The 18,448-nt window shown below is 41.1% G+C and overlaps 1 protein-coding gene across 1 annotated transcript; it reads left to right on the top strand.

The window, feature by feature from the left end:
- Positions 1-2,711: 2,711 nt before the first annotated feature.
- On the top strand, positions 2,712-9,323 carry ednrba (endothelin receptor Ba). Its single transcript, XM_080503722.1, has 8 exons — positions 2,712-2,959; positions 3,688-4,161; positions 5,038-5,150; positions 6,110-6,314; positions 6,908-7,057; positions 7,250-7,383; positions 7,500-7,608; positions 8,599-9,323. The coding sequence occupies exons 2-8, from the start codon at positions 3,748-3,750 to the stop codon at positions 8,731-8,733; spliced, it is 1,260 nt and encodes a 419-aa protein (XP_080359848.1). The 5' UTR covers positions 2,712-2,959; positions 3,688-3,747; the 3' UTR covers positions 8,734-9,323.
- The last annotated feature ends 9,125 nt before the right edge of the window (positions 9,324-18,448 follow it).

The following is an 18,448-nucleotide window of genomic DNA, read 5'->3' as shown; positions in this document are numbered from 1 at the left end:
TCACCTCCCAACTGTGAACTCCTGAATGCAACTCACACCAGCAGTTGCAGGAAGACACAAAAAACCTTGCAGGAAACCTTAGATTGCCACGGGAGACGTTACTGTTTTTTTGTTTTGTTGTGGTTGACCTGGTGTGACGAGGGTGTGAAAATAGGTACTCACTCACACACTAAAACATGTTGAAAACCTCCTGATGGGAAGAAGAGCTGCTTTGTTTACGGTATTTGGCTGACTTGCAAAAAACAATAGATGAAAGCAAAGTGATAAACCATGTGAAAGGATATGAAATACCGGATATAAATTGGAGAAACTACAAAATGTGTGCAAGTATGATAAAACCTTGTCTTAAAATGCAAATTACAGTGAAAAAAGTAACAATTTATTAAAGAAAATACTATTACAATTGTCTTAGATTAAGTCTGTCAGGCTAAACAGCATTCCCAAACACATGGTGGAAAAACAGATTTGGGCCAACTAAAATCTGAACTGTAGCAAAGATGATCATTTTCACTTCATTTCTGCAAAGAAAAACATGTTTAGGAAAGTTTTTACATGCATCAAAATGTATTTAGTATAACAGTTTTTTGCAATAAGCAGAAAACTATAAAAATGTCCCGAAAATAAATCAATTCACAAGGCATTACAATTACGAACCCTTTTAAGTCAGCTGATTTTGTTCTCTATGGAGTTTTCCAGAGGTTTTACATATATTCCATTGTCATTGCAGCTATTTTAACGTCTTGTAAACTTCTAGATTATAGCGAAAAGATTTTGTTGTCTTGATTACAAAAGGGCTACTGAGCCATGCGCGGGTTTCAGAGTTCAAAGCGCGGAGACCCGGGAGGCTTGAACCTGAGCCAAACAACTGTCTCCGGACTCACGAGGCCAGCCCGCCACTCCTTGCAGCTTAGGTGTGATATTCTGAAAGCGTATCTGTCACATGGCATAAGCAATATAAAGCATTACCACAACTGTGAGCACAAGAAGAAAAAGTCGCACATCTTGGATGTTGTTGCGGGTGGGGGGCAGGGTGGGGGGGTTGATAAGCACGAGGAGCTGAATTATCAGCACCTCCCACAGACAAGGAGGACGACTGCCATCTTTTTGAATACATCAAGAGGAGTAATATGAGGCCTGAACAGCACATATGTTTCCAGTTATGGGTCTCCAGTCATCTCTCCAGAAGATCTTATTATTTCAGTATAAGATCTTATTCTTCACCTGAAGAAAGGCAAATTACTTTTACTTCTGTAAAACCTGTTTCCTGCTCATTAATTAGTTTTTTATGCAGTCCCGACAATTGCTTAAACTCATCAGCCGAATGGGGAAACGGCACAAAACATCTCTCACTCTGCTCTCCTTCCTGAAGTGAAATTGTGCAAAACATAAAGTTGAAAAACGTAGAGCATCGATCACAAAGACACTCTTAAGCTTCCATGGTGATGACAAATCTATCAACATAAACACGTCTGGAGCTGACAACCATCTGGCTTGTGAGTAAGACCCTTCTCAGAAAATTAGATCCTCAGGGGGAGGATCAAGCCGCGGTCAATTCAGGTGTGGCCTATAGGCAGTGAAGAACAGACCCAGCCAAGGTCACCAATGTGCAGCCATGTAAAAATATAAGGAAACTGCCAATAAAATCTTCACACGTGAGGAGAACTGCTCGACTTCAAACCACAACTACACCACATTTTATACGAGTATCATGCCGAAGGACCAAAAGTGACAGGACGACATGTTTATCTCTGAGAAACAAACATGTAATGACATCATGGACTTCAACTTACAGCAGTCGACGTTTTCTGAGTATGTCTGTTTTCATTAATCTATCTGATAACTACAACTAAAGATGAGTTCATGTTTTATCAACTGAAACCAAAGGAGTAACATTAGTCCTAAAATCATTACGAACAAAAAATAAAATAGCAGGATTAAGAATAACTGGTCATTGTCATTCTGAAATACCTGAGTTTAGTGGCTAAATTGTTTGATAACAGATCAAATAGATTTGGCATTCATTCAGCTTCTGCACTACTAGGTACACCCTAGAAATCACCAATTAGCCACAACACGTTTATAAGTGTAAACCAGATCACCCAGAGGAAAGCATTCACAATGAGGCATTATAAAGCAGAATTAAATGTGCTCCTCCAAAAGTCCACTTCAGGAAATGTGTGTGTGACTGAAGACAGGAGGTACAAGTTTTATCGCTGTGTGAACAAAAGATCTCTTTTATTGCATCTTGCTGCCATTTTATTCATGTTTTCTGTTGCGACACCCTGGGGAACATTGCATGGTTATATAAAGCTATAATGACTTGATTGTTCAAGATGTAAATCAAAGGGAATGACTCAGTTATTAGTCACTAATGAGTGAAAAGGTGTTGTTTGATTTTTTTGTTTTCCCCTTTGCAAAGAGACCTACAGAGGTGCACAGCTGAACTATTCAGCTGCCTTCAGTCGGTGTTTGATAGGTGAGATATAAACTAGCCACACTGTAATCACTTTTTAAATTGTTTGTGATTTTACAAAAATGTCTTGAAGTAACATAAACTTTGGCAAACACTGAGTAACTCGTGGACATCCCTACTGCTCTCCTCCTCCTGCTCTGCCTCCACCTCGGCACTAAAAGGAGGAGGGGTGGGAGGGTGGGGATCTGCCCCGCTCACAGACTCTTGAGACTCAATACTCAGCAGCCAGTAGCTGCAGAGGAGTCGACTATCTGAGCAACTGGACAGAACTGGAGCCTCTGGAACACAGATCTGATGTCTTTATCTTTTTTCTTTCACCCAAAGGGTGGCTGAGAGAACTGCTGCTGTTGGAGATGACTGGACTGTCACTGCTGGACTACCACCCCACTGCTGTGGGAATCTCACCCTTTCCCGAGAGCCTCCGAGTTACAGGGGGAAGTTTGATCTAAGAGACACGATATTGGAGAATTTCTACGTTTGTTTGGAGTAAGTAAAACATTTTAACATCAGGAAATGGAGCACATCAATTGACTGATTTCGGAACCAAACTTACTGCTTTCAGTTAGTTTTAATCAATGGGTATACAATGTTTTCTTTAACCCTTCATCTTAAAGAGTTTTTCAAAGTTTTTCAAAACGAACTTCAATATGGATCCCTTCATTGCACGCTTATAAATGTAAAATACCCTGCATTTAGTACACACAGCGCACTGCTTACAAAAGCAATTTCTTTTTCATTATTTTATTTTGTCTATACCTAATCACTCACTCAAAAATCTAGAAATCTGTGGTGTAGCGTTTACTCATCATGTACCTCACAAACCAGATATGAAGATGCAATTCCTACTCACACATATATTTTCAGTTGACCTGGAAAATCTAATCATGAAAATCAAATCTCATTTGTCAAAAGGTCGGTCGTTCTGTAGGCTCTGCTTACACTTTTTTTTAACAAATTTCTATGCAGTTTCTAAACTGGCTGTAAAATGTCTGGAGTTATTGTAGGGTGGGTCTTTTGGTCCTAACTGGATTATAAAGAGATTATGTAAAGATGACAGACAATTGAGTGACCCGATAAACTCTTTCGAATAAAAATCCTAAAAGGAAATCTCGTATTCAGCCTCCTATTGCAAGATTCTTTGATTTAATAGGCTAATAATGTGGGAGCCAGACAACAGGCTTACACACTTTAATTTCTCATAATTTGTGTTCCAGGCGCGATTCGAGAGGATCAGCTGGTTGGATTAAAGCCAATTTTCAAAATCAAACTCCAAGATGAAGACTCACATCCTCTGCTTCCAGTTGCTCCTCTTAGTGGCCCATACCTTCGTGGCCAGTGGCCAGCTGGAGCCAAAGAAGCAAGTGCCTGAGAGCTCTCCTAGTGTTACCCAGAGACCCGGGCTCGTAGAGAGAGATGTGCAGAGCCCAGTGAGGCCCAACATCACCATGCCGCGCCGCCGCCTACCTCCAATGTGTTCTGGGCCCACAGAAATCAGAGACACCTTCAAGTACATCAACACGGTGGTGTCCTGCCTGGTGTTTGTTGTCGGTATCATTGGCAACTCCACTCTTTTGAGGATAATCTATAAGAATAAGTGTATGCGCAATGGACCGAACATACTGATCGGCAGCCTGGCACTTGGAGACTTGCTGCATATCATCATCGGAATCCCAATTAATGTGTACAAGGTGAGGCAAAGTGCAAATCAACGCCTATTGACCTAATTAAGAACTTATGAAACTAATTTTCAACTTTGTAGTATTTTACTTCAGACCTCGGGTTGGTGAACTCTTTTTCAAGTAATGTATGTTGGTTTTATGGTAATAATTAAATAGCCTGTTGTTAATTGACCTTTGAACTATGCACACATGCATCTAATTCTCACCGAGGCTCTCACATAATGAAAATACACATTTGCAGGCATAAAAGTGGGGGGGTTTTCAAGTAGTTTTTGAAATGTTATTACTTCACAGGCCTCTAAGCCCTTCTACATCCCCTATGTCTCTGGCATGTTATTATCTTTTGACTTCGTTTTGTTAGGGGATAGAGCAAGGGAGAGAGAGAGAGAGAGAGAGAGAGAGACCCAAGTATCTGTATATTTGGGTAAGGGAGCAAGCATGCTAAAACAACTGGACACAGTTGCATACCAAAGCAGAGACAGGAGAGACAGGGTGGTATGGAGAGATACAGGGTCACATATGATTTCAATAGATTTGCACTCACATTCCAGTCAGCTTCTCAAAGAAAAGTCCAACATTTCGCAGTTTGCTGGTCTCCAGGAGCTCCAGTGCCTCACTCAGTTACCATGCCTGGAGCTCAAATAGAGGCACAGAGGATTCGATGTGTTTGTGGAAAAAGACCAAAATGTTAAACCTGACAAGGGGGGGAGAAAAAAAAAACTGTTCTGGATCCTCACAGAAACCGATAAGTTCAGGTTTGTGCATATCTCATCTGAACTGGATGCCTGGGGCCGGGAAAAACATTGTGGAGCCAGACAATTTGCTTCACTTGCCTACCATGGTTTAACTCAGTCATCAACTCTCTGTGCTGCTGTCTCCCTCCAGCTCCTGGCAGAGGATTGGCCGTTCGGTGTGACTCTGTGCAAGCTGGTGCCTTTTGTCCAGAAATCCTCGGTGGGGATAACAGTGTTGAGCCTGTGTGCTCTGAGTATTGACAGGTAAACATCCAAAACAAATAGACCAACCAAACTCTCACTGTCTCTCATGTTATAATTTTTAAGAGATTAGAGAAAAATGTAGGAGGAATGACTTCTGACCTGGCTTCTGGCCTCACTACTGTGATACACTGATGACCTCTTCAGAAAGAAAAGATTAAAGCACATCACTTTTGGAAACTTGCAGTCCCCACATGCTGCTGTCTTGGAGCGGCAGGAAAAAAATACAGACAGAGACAGGCTGTTTGTTTAGTTAGTAAAGATGTTTGATACTTTATCCTACTGAGGTTAGTACGAGTCTCTGACCTCCACACCAACGCCAAAAATCACATTGTATGGATAAATGCTCCCACTCAGTCCATTTAGCCAAAGAAAACAATTCCCCTGCAGCTTTTACCTACAATAAACCTAAAAGTCAAAGTATTTTATGTTGGAAATATGCATGCTGGCATTAATTTTGCTGCATAAAACACTTGTTCTTTTGGGGTTTTTTTTTATTTGCACATACAAAGTTAAATGTGTAGGCTGATATCTTTCTTATTTTTGTGTGATTATCTTCAAATGAAAGGTGTCACTCCTGGTGGGCACGTCGGGTTAATCATTGACCTTGGTTCAAATCCCAGTGGTGAAAGAAAAGACATCCCGCATAAAAATAAACCAGCTGATGGTATAAGTTGAAATGACTTGTGGCAATAAAGGTCAGCAGCAAAGCCAATTTGCGAGCAATCTAACTTGGTTTTATACAAATTAAAAATACAAAATAAATTAGTCTCCCAGCACAACAAAATATCAATTCACCTATTTAAAAAAAAAAAAAAAAAAAAACGGTAGCATGTTTTGGTCTGGAAGCGTGTCTAAGCGAAGTTGAGCTTTCCCTCACGACAATTACTGCTTGATATCCAGCATTTTCTAGAGCCAACTTTAAATTAGATTACTGACTGTGCGTGTGATTCATCTTTTAGGTATCGTGCCGTGGCCTCGTGGAGTCGTATCAAAGGAATCGGGGTTCCAAAATGGATGGCTATCGAAATAGCGCTCATCTGGATAATATCCATCATTCTGGCTGTTCCAGAGGCTATCGCCTTCGACATGATTACCATGGACTACAAAGGGGAACACTTGAGGATCTGTTTGCTGCACCCCATGCAGAAAAGTGATTTGATGCGGGTGAGCTGCAAAGCATCCCCTTTCAGAGGCACCTTATTAAAATCCTGTGTGTTGGCGCAGCTGTGCATGAAACAAACATATATAATACATACCTATATAAGCAGGCACGCACACACAGAGGTGCAGATGTTTGGGAATATATGCATACTTAAGACCTGTGACAACTTCATGACCAGCTCAGCGATGGAATAGAGTTAGAAAGAAACAAAACAAACAACAAAGCCCCTTCAAAAAAGGGAGTAATGAAACAAAGCACCGCTGCCAGACAGTTTTACTCCTGGGAAACGGAAAATGCAGCTGTGGGTTTGTGAACGTGTGTTCACGTTTCTTCCATTAACCTGAAAATAATAACAAAAAGCAGTTTAATTCCACTGAGGGTGTTTTGATAAATTGATTTTTTTAGAAAGAATGCCAACAACAACTGGAAGCACACCCCTGGGTGCTTCGGTGCAATACAGGTCAGACTCCGGATACACTCCATTAAATCTGCATCTGACATGCCTCACCTTTCACTCAAGCTCTCCAGCAACAGATGTTTGTGCATAATGCAGTGCTGCTCTCCTGTTTTTTTTCTTTTCTGTTTAAATAATTAGTTTTACAAGTCAGCGAAGGACTGGTGGCTGTTCGGTGCATATTTCTGCCTGCCGCTGGCCTGCACTGCTGTTTTCTACACCTTGATGACCTGCGAGATGCTGAGGAAGAAGAACGGCGTTCAAATTGCCCTCAGTGACCATCTGAAACAGGTTAGGTCCGGGACCTCTTGTGATTAAACTTATTGGTTTATCTAATTGAATGCTAATTTAATTTTGAGTTTAAGCTATGAAAAAAAAAACAAAAAAACAAAAAAACGTGCTTCCAATAATACAAAACCCCAAAATTTCATTACGCCTGTATCAGAGCCAAACCGTGATTTATATGTGTTTGTGTGCGTTCAGCGGCGGGAGGTAGCTAAGACGGTATTCTGTCTGGTTCTGGTCTTCGCTCTGTGCTGGCTGCCTCTCCACCTCAGCCGGATCCTGAAGCTCACCATCTACGACGAGAAAGATCCAAATCGCTGCGAGCTGCTGAGGTATGTAAGAAAACACATAGATCACAGGGAAGACAAGATCATTTGGAAGAAAAATGGCTCGTTCAAAAAAGGAAAGGAGCAACATAACGCTCTTGTTTCATTGTGGCCCCTTTTAGTTTCTTTTTGGTGTTGGATTACATCGGTATCAACATGGCGTCTGTGAACTCCTGCATCAACCCGATCGCCCTCTACATGGTCAGCAAGCGCTTCAAGAACTGTTTCAGGGTAAAGAACCTACCTCTTTAAAGAATACCTCAATATTTTGTAAATATGCCCATACGTTCTTTACTTTAATGAGAAGATTGATAACAAGCTCATTAAGATCTTTGAACACAGGAAACAACGGCAACAGTTTTCCTGGAACTGACTTAAGTTCAGCCTCATAAAACAACATTATTTCTCATTTGTTTTATTTACCCACATTACAATTACTTCCTTATGTGCCAGTGAGGGCTACAGTGACGTCCGTCCAAATGCTCATGTGGAGTGAGGACTGTTCAAGAAAGTCCATCACTCCGTCTCCTGGAGGGTCACTCTCCTGCATGTTTTCAATATCTGCCTGTGCCAAATATGGAGAGCCACATATGGAACTAATATATTACATCCAGGTATGTTGGAGCAGGAAGTTGTCAATAACATGCAGGACTGTGACCCTACTGGGCCAGGATTTGACAGTTGTGCTACTGTGACTAACCAGGGCTGCTGCCCACACCAGCTGGAAAGGTCAGAACATTAGGTTGCACACTTATGATGGAAATCTCAGAACCCCAGCCAGCGAGCACATTCGAATAACAGTGTCAACCTCTACTCAGATGGTAAATTGACATTTTTGAGTAGTCTCAAGAGGTTTTTACTAGAATAAATACATTTGTGTATTAACACATTCACACGCATATGGCTATGGCTGGAATGCAAGGTGTTAGCACACCACTGTGAACAAATTGAGGTTCATTGTTTTGATATTTTGCCACATGGACAGGGCAGAATGGGCAATTGAACCACAATGCCCTTTTCCTAACCAGGTTGCTCCAGGTTAATGAATATGTTAATGGTAGCGATTCAACTGTCAGAATAATAAACAAAAAAGTTTAACAAACAAACAAACAAAAAAAACTAAAAATCTGCATCCAACTTCATCTTTATAAATGAAATTCTAGGTTGTGTTTGTGCTTTCCCTGTTTTCTGAGTTCTAGCTTAATTCTCTTTCTTGCACAGTCCTGTCTGTGTTGCTGGTGTATACCGGCAGAGCTGCTGATGGACGAGAAGCAGTCGTGCATGAAGCTCAAAGTCACTGACCGAGGCTCCGAACAGAGCAACTCTCGTTTGACCAACAAATCCACAACAGCCTGAGGAGAGAGACACAGCCCCACGTGGGACAAGAGGACAAAAAAAAAAAAAAAAAAAAACCTATATATTGAAGTATGGCTGAGTGAATGTGGATGACACCCCTTTTGTCATATGAAGTGTCCTGTTGACAGATGTGCTTTTGGATTTCAGAAACACTTAATTTCCACACAGCACAGCACAAGCCGAGTGTCCGAGGAGACAAAAGCATGGACACACTTCAGAAGATGTGTTCATGAATAATAATTTTTAAAAAAATATGTGACATGAGACAAGTGGTTTGAGGGACAGCAAAGCTCGGCAACTTGTATAGAATTTGGGGTAATGGGTCAATTATCGTAAAGACAGCTGATCAGGCACGCGGCCTTGATAGTGAATGTGGCTACCTTATGAATCTAGAAATTCTGCATTGTATGGATGATCGAAAACTAAGTATTACTACATACTGCAGCTCCTTTATTAGGTTCGAAAGCGACTTTAATGCTCTTGTTTGCATGCTTTGTATGTAGTTCCGGTCTGTATGTATTGAGCATTTTTGCATCCTTCTGCATACGTTATCACGTGTCACATAAATGCTATTAAAAATGTTGTCTTTATATATTTTCTTACGAGCTCTTGAACTACTGATTAGAGTAACTTTTGCTGTGTCACGATCAGTCCATTGTATCAGAGCTGTTTTTGTTTTCTCAAACATATTTCATTCTTCTTCTTGGTACGTTGTTTTTATCACTGGGAAGCACTTTGTAACTTTATTTTCAAAAGTGCTTGAAAAATAAAATGATTACAGATGTTTGTATGTTCCATAATATCAATATGATTTACATAACCTATCTGTGTTTGGCTTGTTTTTTTTCCTGTTCAACAACAGCCGATATAACAAGATTATTATTATTATTATTTTTATAATGATGAGAAGAACGAGAACAAGAAGCCATTTCTTTTTTTTAGAAAAGTTAACATTTTCAAGCATTGTGGTATCAGCTACAGTCAGACTTGCTTATGAAAATGACTTCTTCATATCTATGTGCTATTGGTGAGTTGGCATAATGAGAGTTTGTGTGCGTGCGTTCTGGTGGGTGGGGGTTGAGGGTTGCAGGGGTGGGGTGGGGGGGGGATGCGTGAGGGCTTGATTTAAAGTGTGACAGCAGGCAGCATCATGTGATGAACACCAGCACAGAACATTACTGTGAACTCTGTTTTGCCCCCCCCCCTACTTCTTGGCTTCAAACACACACATTCGGCTCTGACCTGGAAACGCTGCTTTGGGCTAAAACAGTGTCACGCATGTCACATTAGTTGTCAAAGCGCTCTCTGTCTTGTGATCTCTCACCCCCGCCTCCTTATTTTATCCCATCATCCACTTTCCAGGCCTCCATGTTGTCTTCCTCCGTCTGCCCCTTACTGTCTACCTAATTTCCTTCCCTCGCATTCCTGGCTCTGCCCCACTCCAAAATAATAAAAAAAACCATCTCCCTTTCTTCACCCAGTCTGATTTCAAACAATCTGCTGTGTTTTGAATTCAAACCCATCTGTGATGCGAGAACACCTAATTGGAAAAAGTCTTGTTCAGTACATTCCTCCTCAAGCTGTCTTCTTTTCCACTTCAGACTGAAAAATAGCGCTTACTGGCATTGTCTGACTCCTTTAAGATCTGTCACGACAAACTCTAAATGAAGAGAGCTCCTGATCGAACAATCCATAAATGAAAATTAATTAGCTCGGGCTCAATTTAGAATCTTGTATTTTGGAATTGAACAAACTTACTGGCCCATATGGCTATACTTTGGAGTAATTAGAAAGACGTCAGAACAGCTGTAATCTACTATAGAGCTTTTCCCGATGTGCATCAAATCATATTAAAGGAATGGGTTGGCATTTTGCAATTAACACATTGGCTTATCTTTTTCTTTTTTTCTTTTTAGCTCTACAGACTGAAATACTGTACCTCCCAAACCTGTACAAGGACAAATCACCTACATTTGCCTAAATAATCATTTAAATTTAGTTTAGCAAAAACTGGAGCCGACTACTGTCGTACTGCAACAAAGTCAGAACTTTAAACTCCATACAAAATAATTTGTTGCTGAAAAACAAACAAAAAACAAATCGTGAATAAATGGACTTCACGTGTGAAATACTGTCCCTTTACTCGCTCTGTTGGTGTTGATTCACTGATTAGCTCGGTATTGTTGAAATGTATAGAGATCTACTCTTGAAAAATAGGTGGAATCACACCTCAAAGGGTTGGCCCAACTGAAACACCAGTATCAGTGCTTATCGGCTCCATACATGTCGGGTTGCAGGTCCCACCTCCACCTCCTGTTGACCTCAGTCAGCTGAAATCGAAAGCAAAAGAGAACCAATATAGGCCCGACAATCAAAGTATGACAAATTCACTCTCTTTGGTTAGATTTAGGTGCCAAAATCTTTTTGAGGCAGAAACCATCAGACGTTCCACTGTTTTAACTCTTTCATGATAAGAGTAATGTGAAAGTGCAGTAGGGGTTAGTGCTCGAGCCTCACTACAAGCCCGTTTCGGGGTCTTTTTGAGTGTGATTTGCATGTTCTCCCTATGTATTGCTGGATTTTCTCTGGATACTCCTGTTATTCCTGCCGTCCAGAAACACGTGTTTTGGATAAATAGGCAACATGGAAGATGGCGAGATTTATGCTATTTGATTCCACTACATAAAGAAATCACCAGTTTTCTTCCTTCTACATAAGCCCTCCAGCTGGTGCAGTTTGGTACCGTTCTCTCATTTTAATGGGACCGACGCAGCAATGGTCATTCAGCTGACCAATGTATCATAGTCTGGCATTTGGAAAATAAAACATTTGAAACATCTTCGCTTGGTTCCGTCTTAACAGTAATTAAATCTATCCAGGCTTTGAAGACTTCTTCAGCCTATGAATGCATTATACAAAACTTTTTATTTACTTCTGGTTTTCTGTACAATTGAGATGTGTGTATGCACTTTAAGCATGATGCCACTTTTACGATGCGTTTGTTTGTTGATGCTATTTTTCAGCTGCATATTTACCAGACGTTGGGACGACACGAAACAAATAATCAATATTTCCTATTTCACGTTATGTTTAATTGTGCATTACCATTCTTTTGAATTATATGACAAATACACTATTTTTAGTAAAGGTAAAAATTCTGAAACAGATAAAGTTATTCTTGACATTTTAAAGCTTTTGTCAGCTTGGGGAAAAGTTTTCTTAGACTGAAGTAAGCACTTTTTTTCTTTTTGTCAGTGCATTGAACTCAGGGTTGAGAATTGAGGCTGCAAAGACAGAGTGTGCATGTGCGCACACGCACACACACTACAGCACATTTGGACACCAAATATGCACAAACAGACCCACACATACCAGCGCACAGTTTGTCTTCTCCTCTCCACAGTTGGCTGGATTGGACGGTTGATAGTTTTTGAGTCTGGGTCTCCGGGGTTGGGGTGTGAAGAGATCTGATCTGCTCTCTCTTTCTCCAAACATTCCTTGTCGTCTTTCGAGCCTTTTTTTCATCTGCTGCTTTGCATATTTACACAGCCTCTCCGGCAGAGCCGTGCCAGCAAATTGCATTCAAAAACAATTAGCAGCATTTGTATGGACATGATGTTGGATTTAACTCTAAAATCGTAGAAAAGTGCTCCATTCTCATTTACATTGTTAATTTTCCTCCCTGCATAAAGGGTAAACTCTATTTGGCATTTATTCTTTTGAAGTATATAGACTAATATGGCAGGGTTTTTTTTTTTTTTCTGAAACTGTAAATCCCGTCCCTTCAATCTTTCTGAGTCCACTGCACCTGACAGATGTGAAATGGTTTTAAGCATATGATTTATTTTCTTTTTTTAAAAAGCTTGAAAAAGCTTGCTGGCCTCATTCTCAGTATCAAGTGCATTTATTGTGGATTGATAGCATGAGGATGATACCTTTCAGTCAGACGTAGCCTCTGCTAACAGTTTGGAAGAACAAAAGAAACCGTGCCTCCATTAGGAATGCGACAGTGTGTCTGTGTGTGTAGTTGAAGCCATGAAAATATCTTCAAGGGAAAAAATGTTGATGCAGGCACAAACTGAGAACCATTCTGCTGCTGATGAGAACACGAAAACAAAAAGATTTGTGAGCAAAGAGAGTGGGTGTGTATTTGTGTGCGCGTGTGTGTGCGTGCGTGTGTCTAAATGCCTTCTGCATTTCTGTCAAAATTGATGTGCTGTTTTTAGTTGTACACCATTGATTTCACACTTCAAGAATTGGTTGATAAATGACAGAACCACAACTCATCACTCAGTTTCACAGATGTATAAATGTTGCACACTTGAGCGAGCGTACGCACACTCGCACGCACACACAGACACACACCCACACACACTTAACGTTCAGTATTAGAGGCAGCAGAAGGTGAGCAGACGTGGCCAGCAGAAGGAATTCATCAGACTGACGTACCAAAGACTCCAAAGCTTTTCTATTGTACTTTTTTTTCCCCCAGCTCTGCATCAAGGGACATTTAAATTTTGTGTTTCACTGGAAACCAAGCTTATTATTCTTTCTCATGTAAAAAGTGTTTACAAATCTATGGGATTGGGGTATGAGACAAAATATGATGGATCATCCACAGACTCACATATGCTATGCAGGCTAGACAATGAAATGTGCATCCATCTTTTATACCTGCTTTATCCAAGCGAAGGTTCCAGGAGGCTGGAGAATATTGCCGATGACAGGTAGGAGGAAAAAGGCGGGTTTGCCCCCTCCATTCGCAGAAAGAGTCACCGAATCACAGAACATGCATGACGTTGCACTTAGAAAAATCCATCAAAATCCCACACAGGCACGTGATAGGAATAACATGCAATCTCTGCAATAAAAGCTCATAGCCCAGATCTAAGCTTGAACCTTTCTTGATGTGACAACTCCACACCTTAAACAAATATCACAAATATAAAAGCTACAAAAATGCAATTTACAGACAAATGTCTAAATGACTTGCCAGCCAATATGGGATTCAACAGAGGTGAGAAAAGGTAAAAAATACAATACAATACTGCTAAGATACATTTCGAAATTATTTGCTTGGCTTGAGGAGATCAAATGATGTATCTTGTTCTGACAAGGCAACCTCAAATATTCAGTGTATGCTCATAACAAAAGACAGAGCCATAAAACATTGTGAATTTTAACAGGGTGAACGTTTCCTTTACCCATAGCTCCCTGGGATCGCCTCCAGCACTCCGGCACCTGAATGCGACCAATAGAGCTAGAAGAGAGATGGATGCCAATGTAAAAGGCCCAAATTATACAACATGTTTCATCTGCAAAAACAAAAAAAGATGCATGTCTACCTGGTTTCAGAAAGTACATTTTGCAGGAAATGATTACACGAAGTAAAGCCATGCTCGCACCACAAATTGGATATTCATCACATTGCTTCTCGAGGACAAATTCACCCTCCTTCTCTTTGGCAACAACACAAACACAACCCCATATTGCAATAATCAAATCCCACACTCTGCTACTTAATAACAACACTATGGGAGTTAGCCCTATTTCTAAGCCAAACCAACACATTCTTAGGCTGCCCAATGTTGCAGGAGCTGGGACGTAGACAAAAGAAACAAAGGAATGAAGGAGAGGTTGGATTTATGATGCCTTATCAGTCCAACTCCACCCGGTTTTATATAATGTATATGGATGAACTAAAATGTCCAAGATGATTCAATATTTTAAAAAGTCCTGCTTTATTTTGCAGAGCGTTTAAAGATATCAAAACATAAATTTGGAATGCATATGTGACTCCATAACACTTGTTAAAACAGAGCTTTGCCAAAATTCTTCAAGAATACAGATCATTAGAAATATGACCGGTATGTACTCGTTTCTTCTTTGAGATTCTCACAAAATGCTCAGTTACGCAAACAAAATAGTTTTTCTATTCTCATTAGAAAAACTGACAAATTCCAAGAAAGAGAAGAGGCCTGAACCAGATGCACACGTGCCTCTAAAATACACTGTGGAGTGAATGGTCCACAGGCATTATCAGAAGCTTCAGAACAGAGGAAGCACAGGGAATGAGAAGATCCTTTCACGTTATTAAAGAAGGTGATGCAGAGCTTTGCCACTAGGGAGCATCAGGAACTGGATAAAGGAGCAAGCTCTGCTCTGCAAGCTGTTCACCTTGTTTTCGTTTCAGCCTGTGATTAACATGTAAAACCTCATATCGGTGGAAATCATTTTCGGTTCAGTTGAGGCTGAGCTGATCATTAACCAGGATGTTTAGTGGGGTCATCCATGACATGTCCACCCTCATATGAACTGCAGGCCTGTTTACAGACAGGTTGCTTGGCTCTGTGCTGCTTTACATTGCAAATACACCCGTGTTTACATTGGCTCCACACTGACAATGGTCACTATGGGTTACCTTGACTCACAACACAGGTAGCCAATCAGAACTCACTGGATGAGAGGGGGAAGGGGCGGTGCAGCTCAGTTCTCTGGGAAAAAAAAAAGAGGAAGAAGGACTGACAAGGACTCAGGAGAACAAGAAAAATAATCATCACACTCTATTACACATTCACATACACTGAGACAGAAAACGAAACTGAGTTTGAGCAGTATCCACTCAAAAAAAGAAAAAAAAAATGAGAACAATTTTAGTTTCTCTCTTGGACCTCCCAGGAAGCTGATGCTCTGTCACATGCAGCCACAAGCTATAGACACAAGGTAAGCACACTGCTTTTATTCCATACAATAAGCATACTTCTCTGTGGAGTCAAAGAAAAAATTCACATAACAATAGAATGTCTGAGTAGGCCTTCGGGTGACTGTTTTGTGACATCACATGTGCTGGAGAGAAAGTGAAAGTATTCAGGCTACAGAGCATGCCTCTTTGATGCAATCTGAACATGGTGTGCAAAATGTTCATAAAAAAAAAAAAATAACTTTAAATGTATTCTTGTTCAGAGACAGAAAAAGTGATTGCACATACACAAGCCAAAAAGGCTAGAAAGACAGTGCAGCGACCACCTCTGCTGCTCCAATTCTCAATCTCCTGTTCTTGACACTCACAAACCATTTTTCACTGTGCTCGTTTAACAAGGCCCGGTTACCCCAAGCAACAAGCGGGGCTTATCAGCTGCTCCCTCACTTGCCATGCTGTTATCAGTCTGGCATAACACACACACACATACACAGTCACACACACACATACACACACACACACACACACACACACACACACACACACACACACACACACACACACACACACACACACTGCCCCTTTCTGTCAAACACATCCGCGCTCTTTCTATCTCCGTTGGGGACTCTCTCTAACACACACACGCAAACTCTGGAATGAACGTTATGGAAGGCTTATCAGTGTCCTTAGGGGCCTGGCAGCCACTTCACAGGCTCAGATCCCAGTGCCAAGGCCATAGAGACAAACCTATGTGACCAGAGTGCTGATGAACACAGGGTCTATACTGCCCCAGTGTACCTCTACAGAGGCAGCAGGCTGCAGGGCACACTGACAATGAACAAGTACACACGTGGCACAATGGCAGTCAGCGTTGGTTCGACACTCAAAGAAAAGAAAAATGTCTCAAACGTAGGTGCTCTGCTGGGCTGTGACATCTGATCAGTGAACCCTCACCATCTTGTTTACTTCTACGAATGCGTTGTGCTACACTCACCGACAAGAAGCCCCAGCGTGGCACTTGACCGAGTCTACAACTGCGTTTCAGTTCAGGAAGTGATGCAATCGATGCTGTCGTCTAATCTTTCTGTCTATACCATCCGTCACCTGGGTGACGCCGTGATGAAATGCTTTGTGTGCGCAGTGCGCACGGACATTTGTGCATAGAGGAAAGATAGACTGGTGCTTATTTTCCTGAAGAGGAGAATACAAATAAGACAATACCAAGTACATATATTGTGTTCAATATGCCCGTCCATCCATATAATCCAGCTTTAGGGTGACGGGGCAGCAGAAAAAACAAATGGACAGGAAGAGCATACAAACTCCACAAAGAAAGGCCCCATAACCCAACTTGGACTGAAAATGGGGACATTCTCATACCCAGATTAAACCCAAAACGTTTGGTTTTGACTGATATGAAGTATTAACCTAATATTTAAAAAAAGATGACACGGCCAAGCTATAGCACATGTTATGGTAATATGTTCTATACCACAGTAGCACCATATATTAGATATATTATATTATATCTCAGTTATTGCGCTATATTCTGCATGCTACACCAATACTACATATATTGCACTGCATGATTAAATGAAATATGTAAATTGATGTGAAATTATTGGGAGCGTTATAGATATGTGTATTAAATCAAACAAGAGCCCAAAAGTACTTTACGATAATATCTTCCATGTGAAAAACATGAAAAGTCTGGAATTCCACCAAAAAAGATTAATTTGGCCTGAGAGAAAGCGTGTGCAGTGTGATAGTTGGGAAGCTTTGGGGGCTCAAAGAGAAGGGGGGGGGGGGGGCTCCTCCTCCCACACCCGGAAAACCCCTGGCCGAGAGCTTTTGTTAACATAAAGCTAATACCCACAATGCTTTAATTACTTTGAGAAGGACCGTTATCAGTTTCTGTTCATTTTCTGTCATCCAACGTCTGCATGCAGCTTTAATTTCTCTAAACACTTTTACGTCAAGAAAAAGAAAGAAATCACCTACTTTTCTTTGCATACTTTATTTACTTTCTATTTTAACAAGTAAACTACTGTCGATTTCACTCATGTCCTGCCTAAATCATTGAGAGCCAAACGACTGTGAAGATCAGAGGAAGTCGAAAATGAGGCAGCTGCTGCTGGCAGTGATGTTGGCAGCAGTTTGGCGAGCGAACTCAGGAAGTGGTGCCTCCTAACTGAGCTGTGCTTCCTGTTTGATAACTGACCCAAACATGCTGTGCCTCTGTCTCACACACTTACGCACAAACACAGTCTCTTGCTATGAAACGACTGAGGATTTTTCAACGAAGGTTGAGGATCAGTGGGATTAACTTGTGGCAGCTTAGTGATTAATTTTAATTCTTCATAAGCGATTTGTTCACACTGCAAGATCTTTTGTATACAAAGACTTAATGCCGGTGTGATCTCCACAACAAAGAGGTTGGAGGTAAGTGCAGGTATGGCAACTCTATTCACCGCCTACGTTTGACATTTATGAGAATAAAGCAGCCGCGTAGCAGCTGGGGGAGAGATCAAATTCATCCAGGGATATAAAAACCCGAGACTGATTAGGAATAACTAGTGTTGTGATGACCAAAGGACAAAAGAGGAGGGAGAGAAAAACAAGGGAGGAGAAGCGAAAGAGGGAGTTTATTTAGAGGAGTTTGTTCTGGACGTCTCCTTCGCAGGCATGTTGTGAGGAATGTGCACATCACAGATCTGAGACCGTGAACATTCTGCAAAGACATGATGTTTCAAGTTGAAGACAGACTTGTGTCCCCCTACACTTCATATTGCACAAACACACGGCAGAGGCACACATTGCGCCGCAAACGCTTCCTTCCTGTTGCTGGTTTAGCCCAGTTCAGAAGTGTGATAAGAGCGCGGGAACAAAATACATAGAACAGGAAAGAATTTTAATGAATATATCTGGACGATGTGTTTGAGGCAGTGTCTGTTTGCCATCTGCAGGTGTGGTCCCACTGTTTGTTCTCTGTTCAACGGCTATCTTAGACCCTGA

Source organism: Blennius ocellaris (genome assembly GCF_963422515.1).
Source record: "Blennius ocellaris genome assembly, chromosome: 10".
NCBI lineage: Eukaryota > Metazoa > Chordata > Actinopteri > Blenniiformes > Blenniidae > Blennius > Blennius ocellaris.
The sequence above is the reverse complement of the archived record's forward strand: the minus strand, read 5'-3'. Positions and strand labels throughout refer to the sequence as shown.

Excerpts from the sequence above, each read along its gene's own strand:
- ednrba (XM_080503722.1), top strand. The coding sequence starts at position 3,748 with ATGAAGACTCACATCCTCTGCTTCCAGTTGCTCCTCTTAGTGGCCCAT. Across the intron at positions 5,151-6,109 it reads TGTGCTCTGAGTATTGACAG|GTATCGTGCCGTGGCCTCGT; the intron begins GTAAACATCCAA and ends TTCATCTTTTAG. Across the intron at positions 7,609-8,598 it reads GCTTCAAGAACTGTTTCAGG|TCCTGTCTGTGTTGCTGGTG; the intron begins GTAAAGAACCTA and ends TTTCTTGCACAG.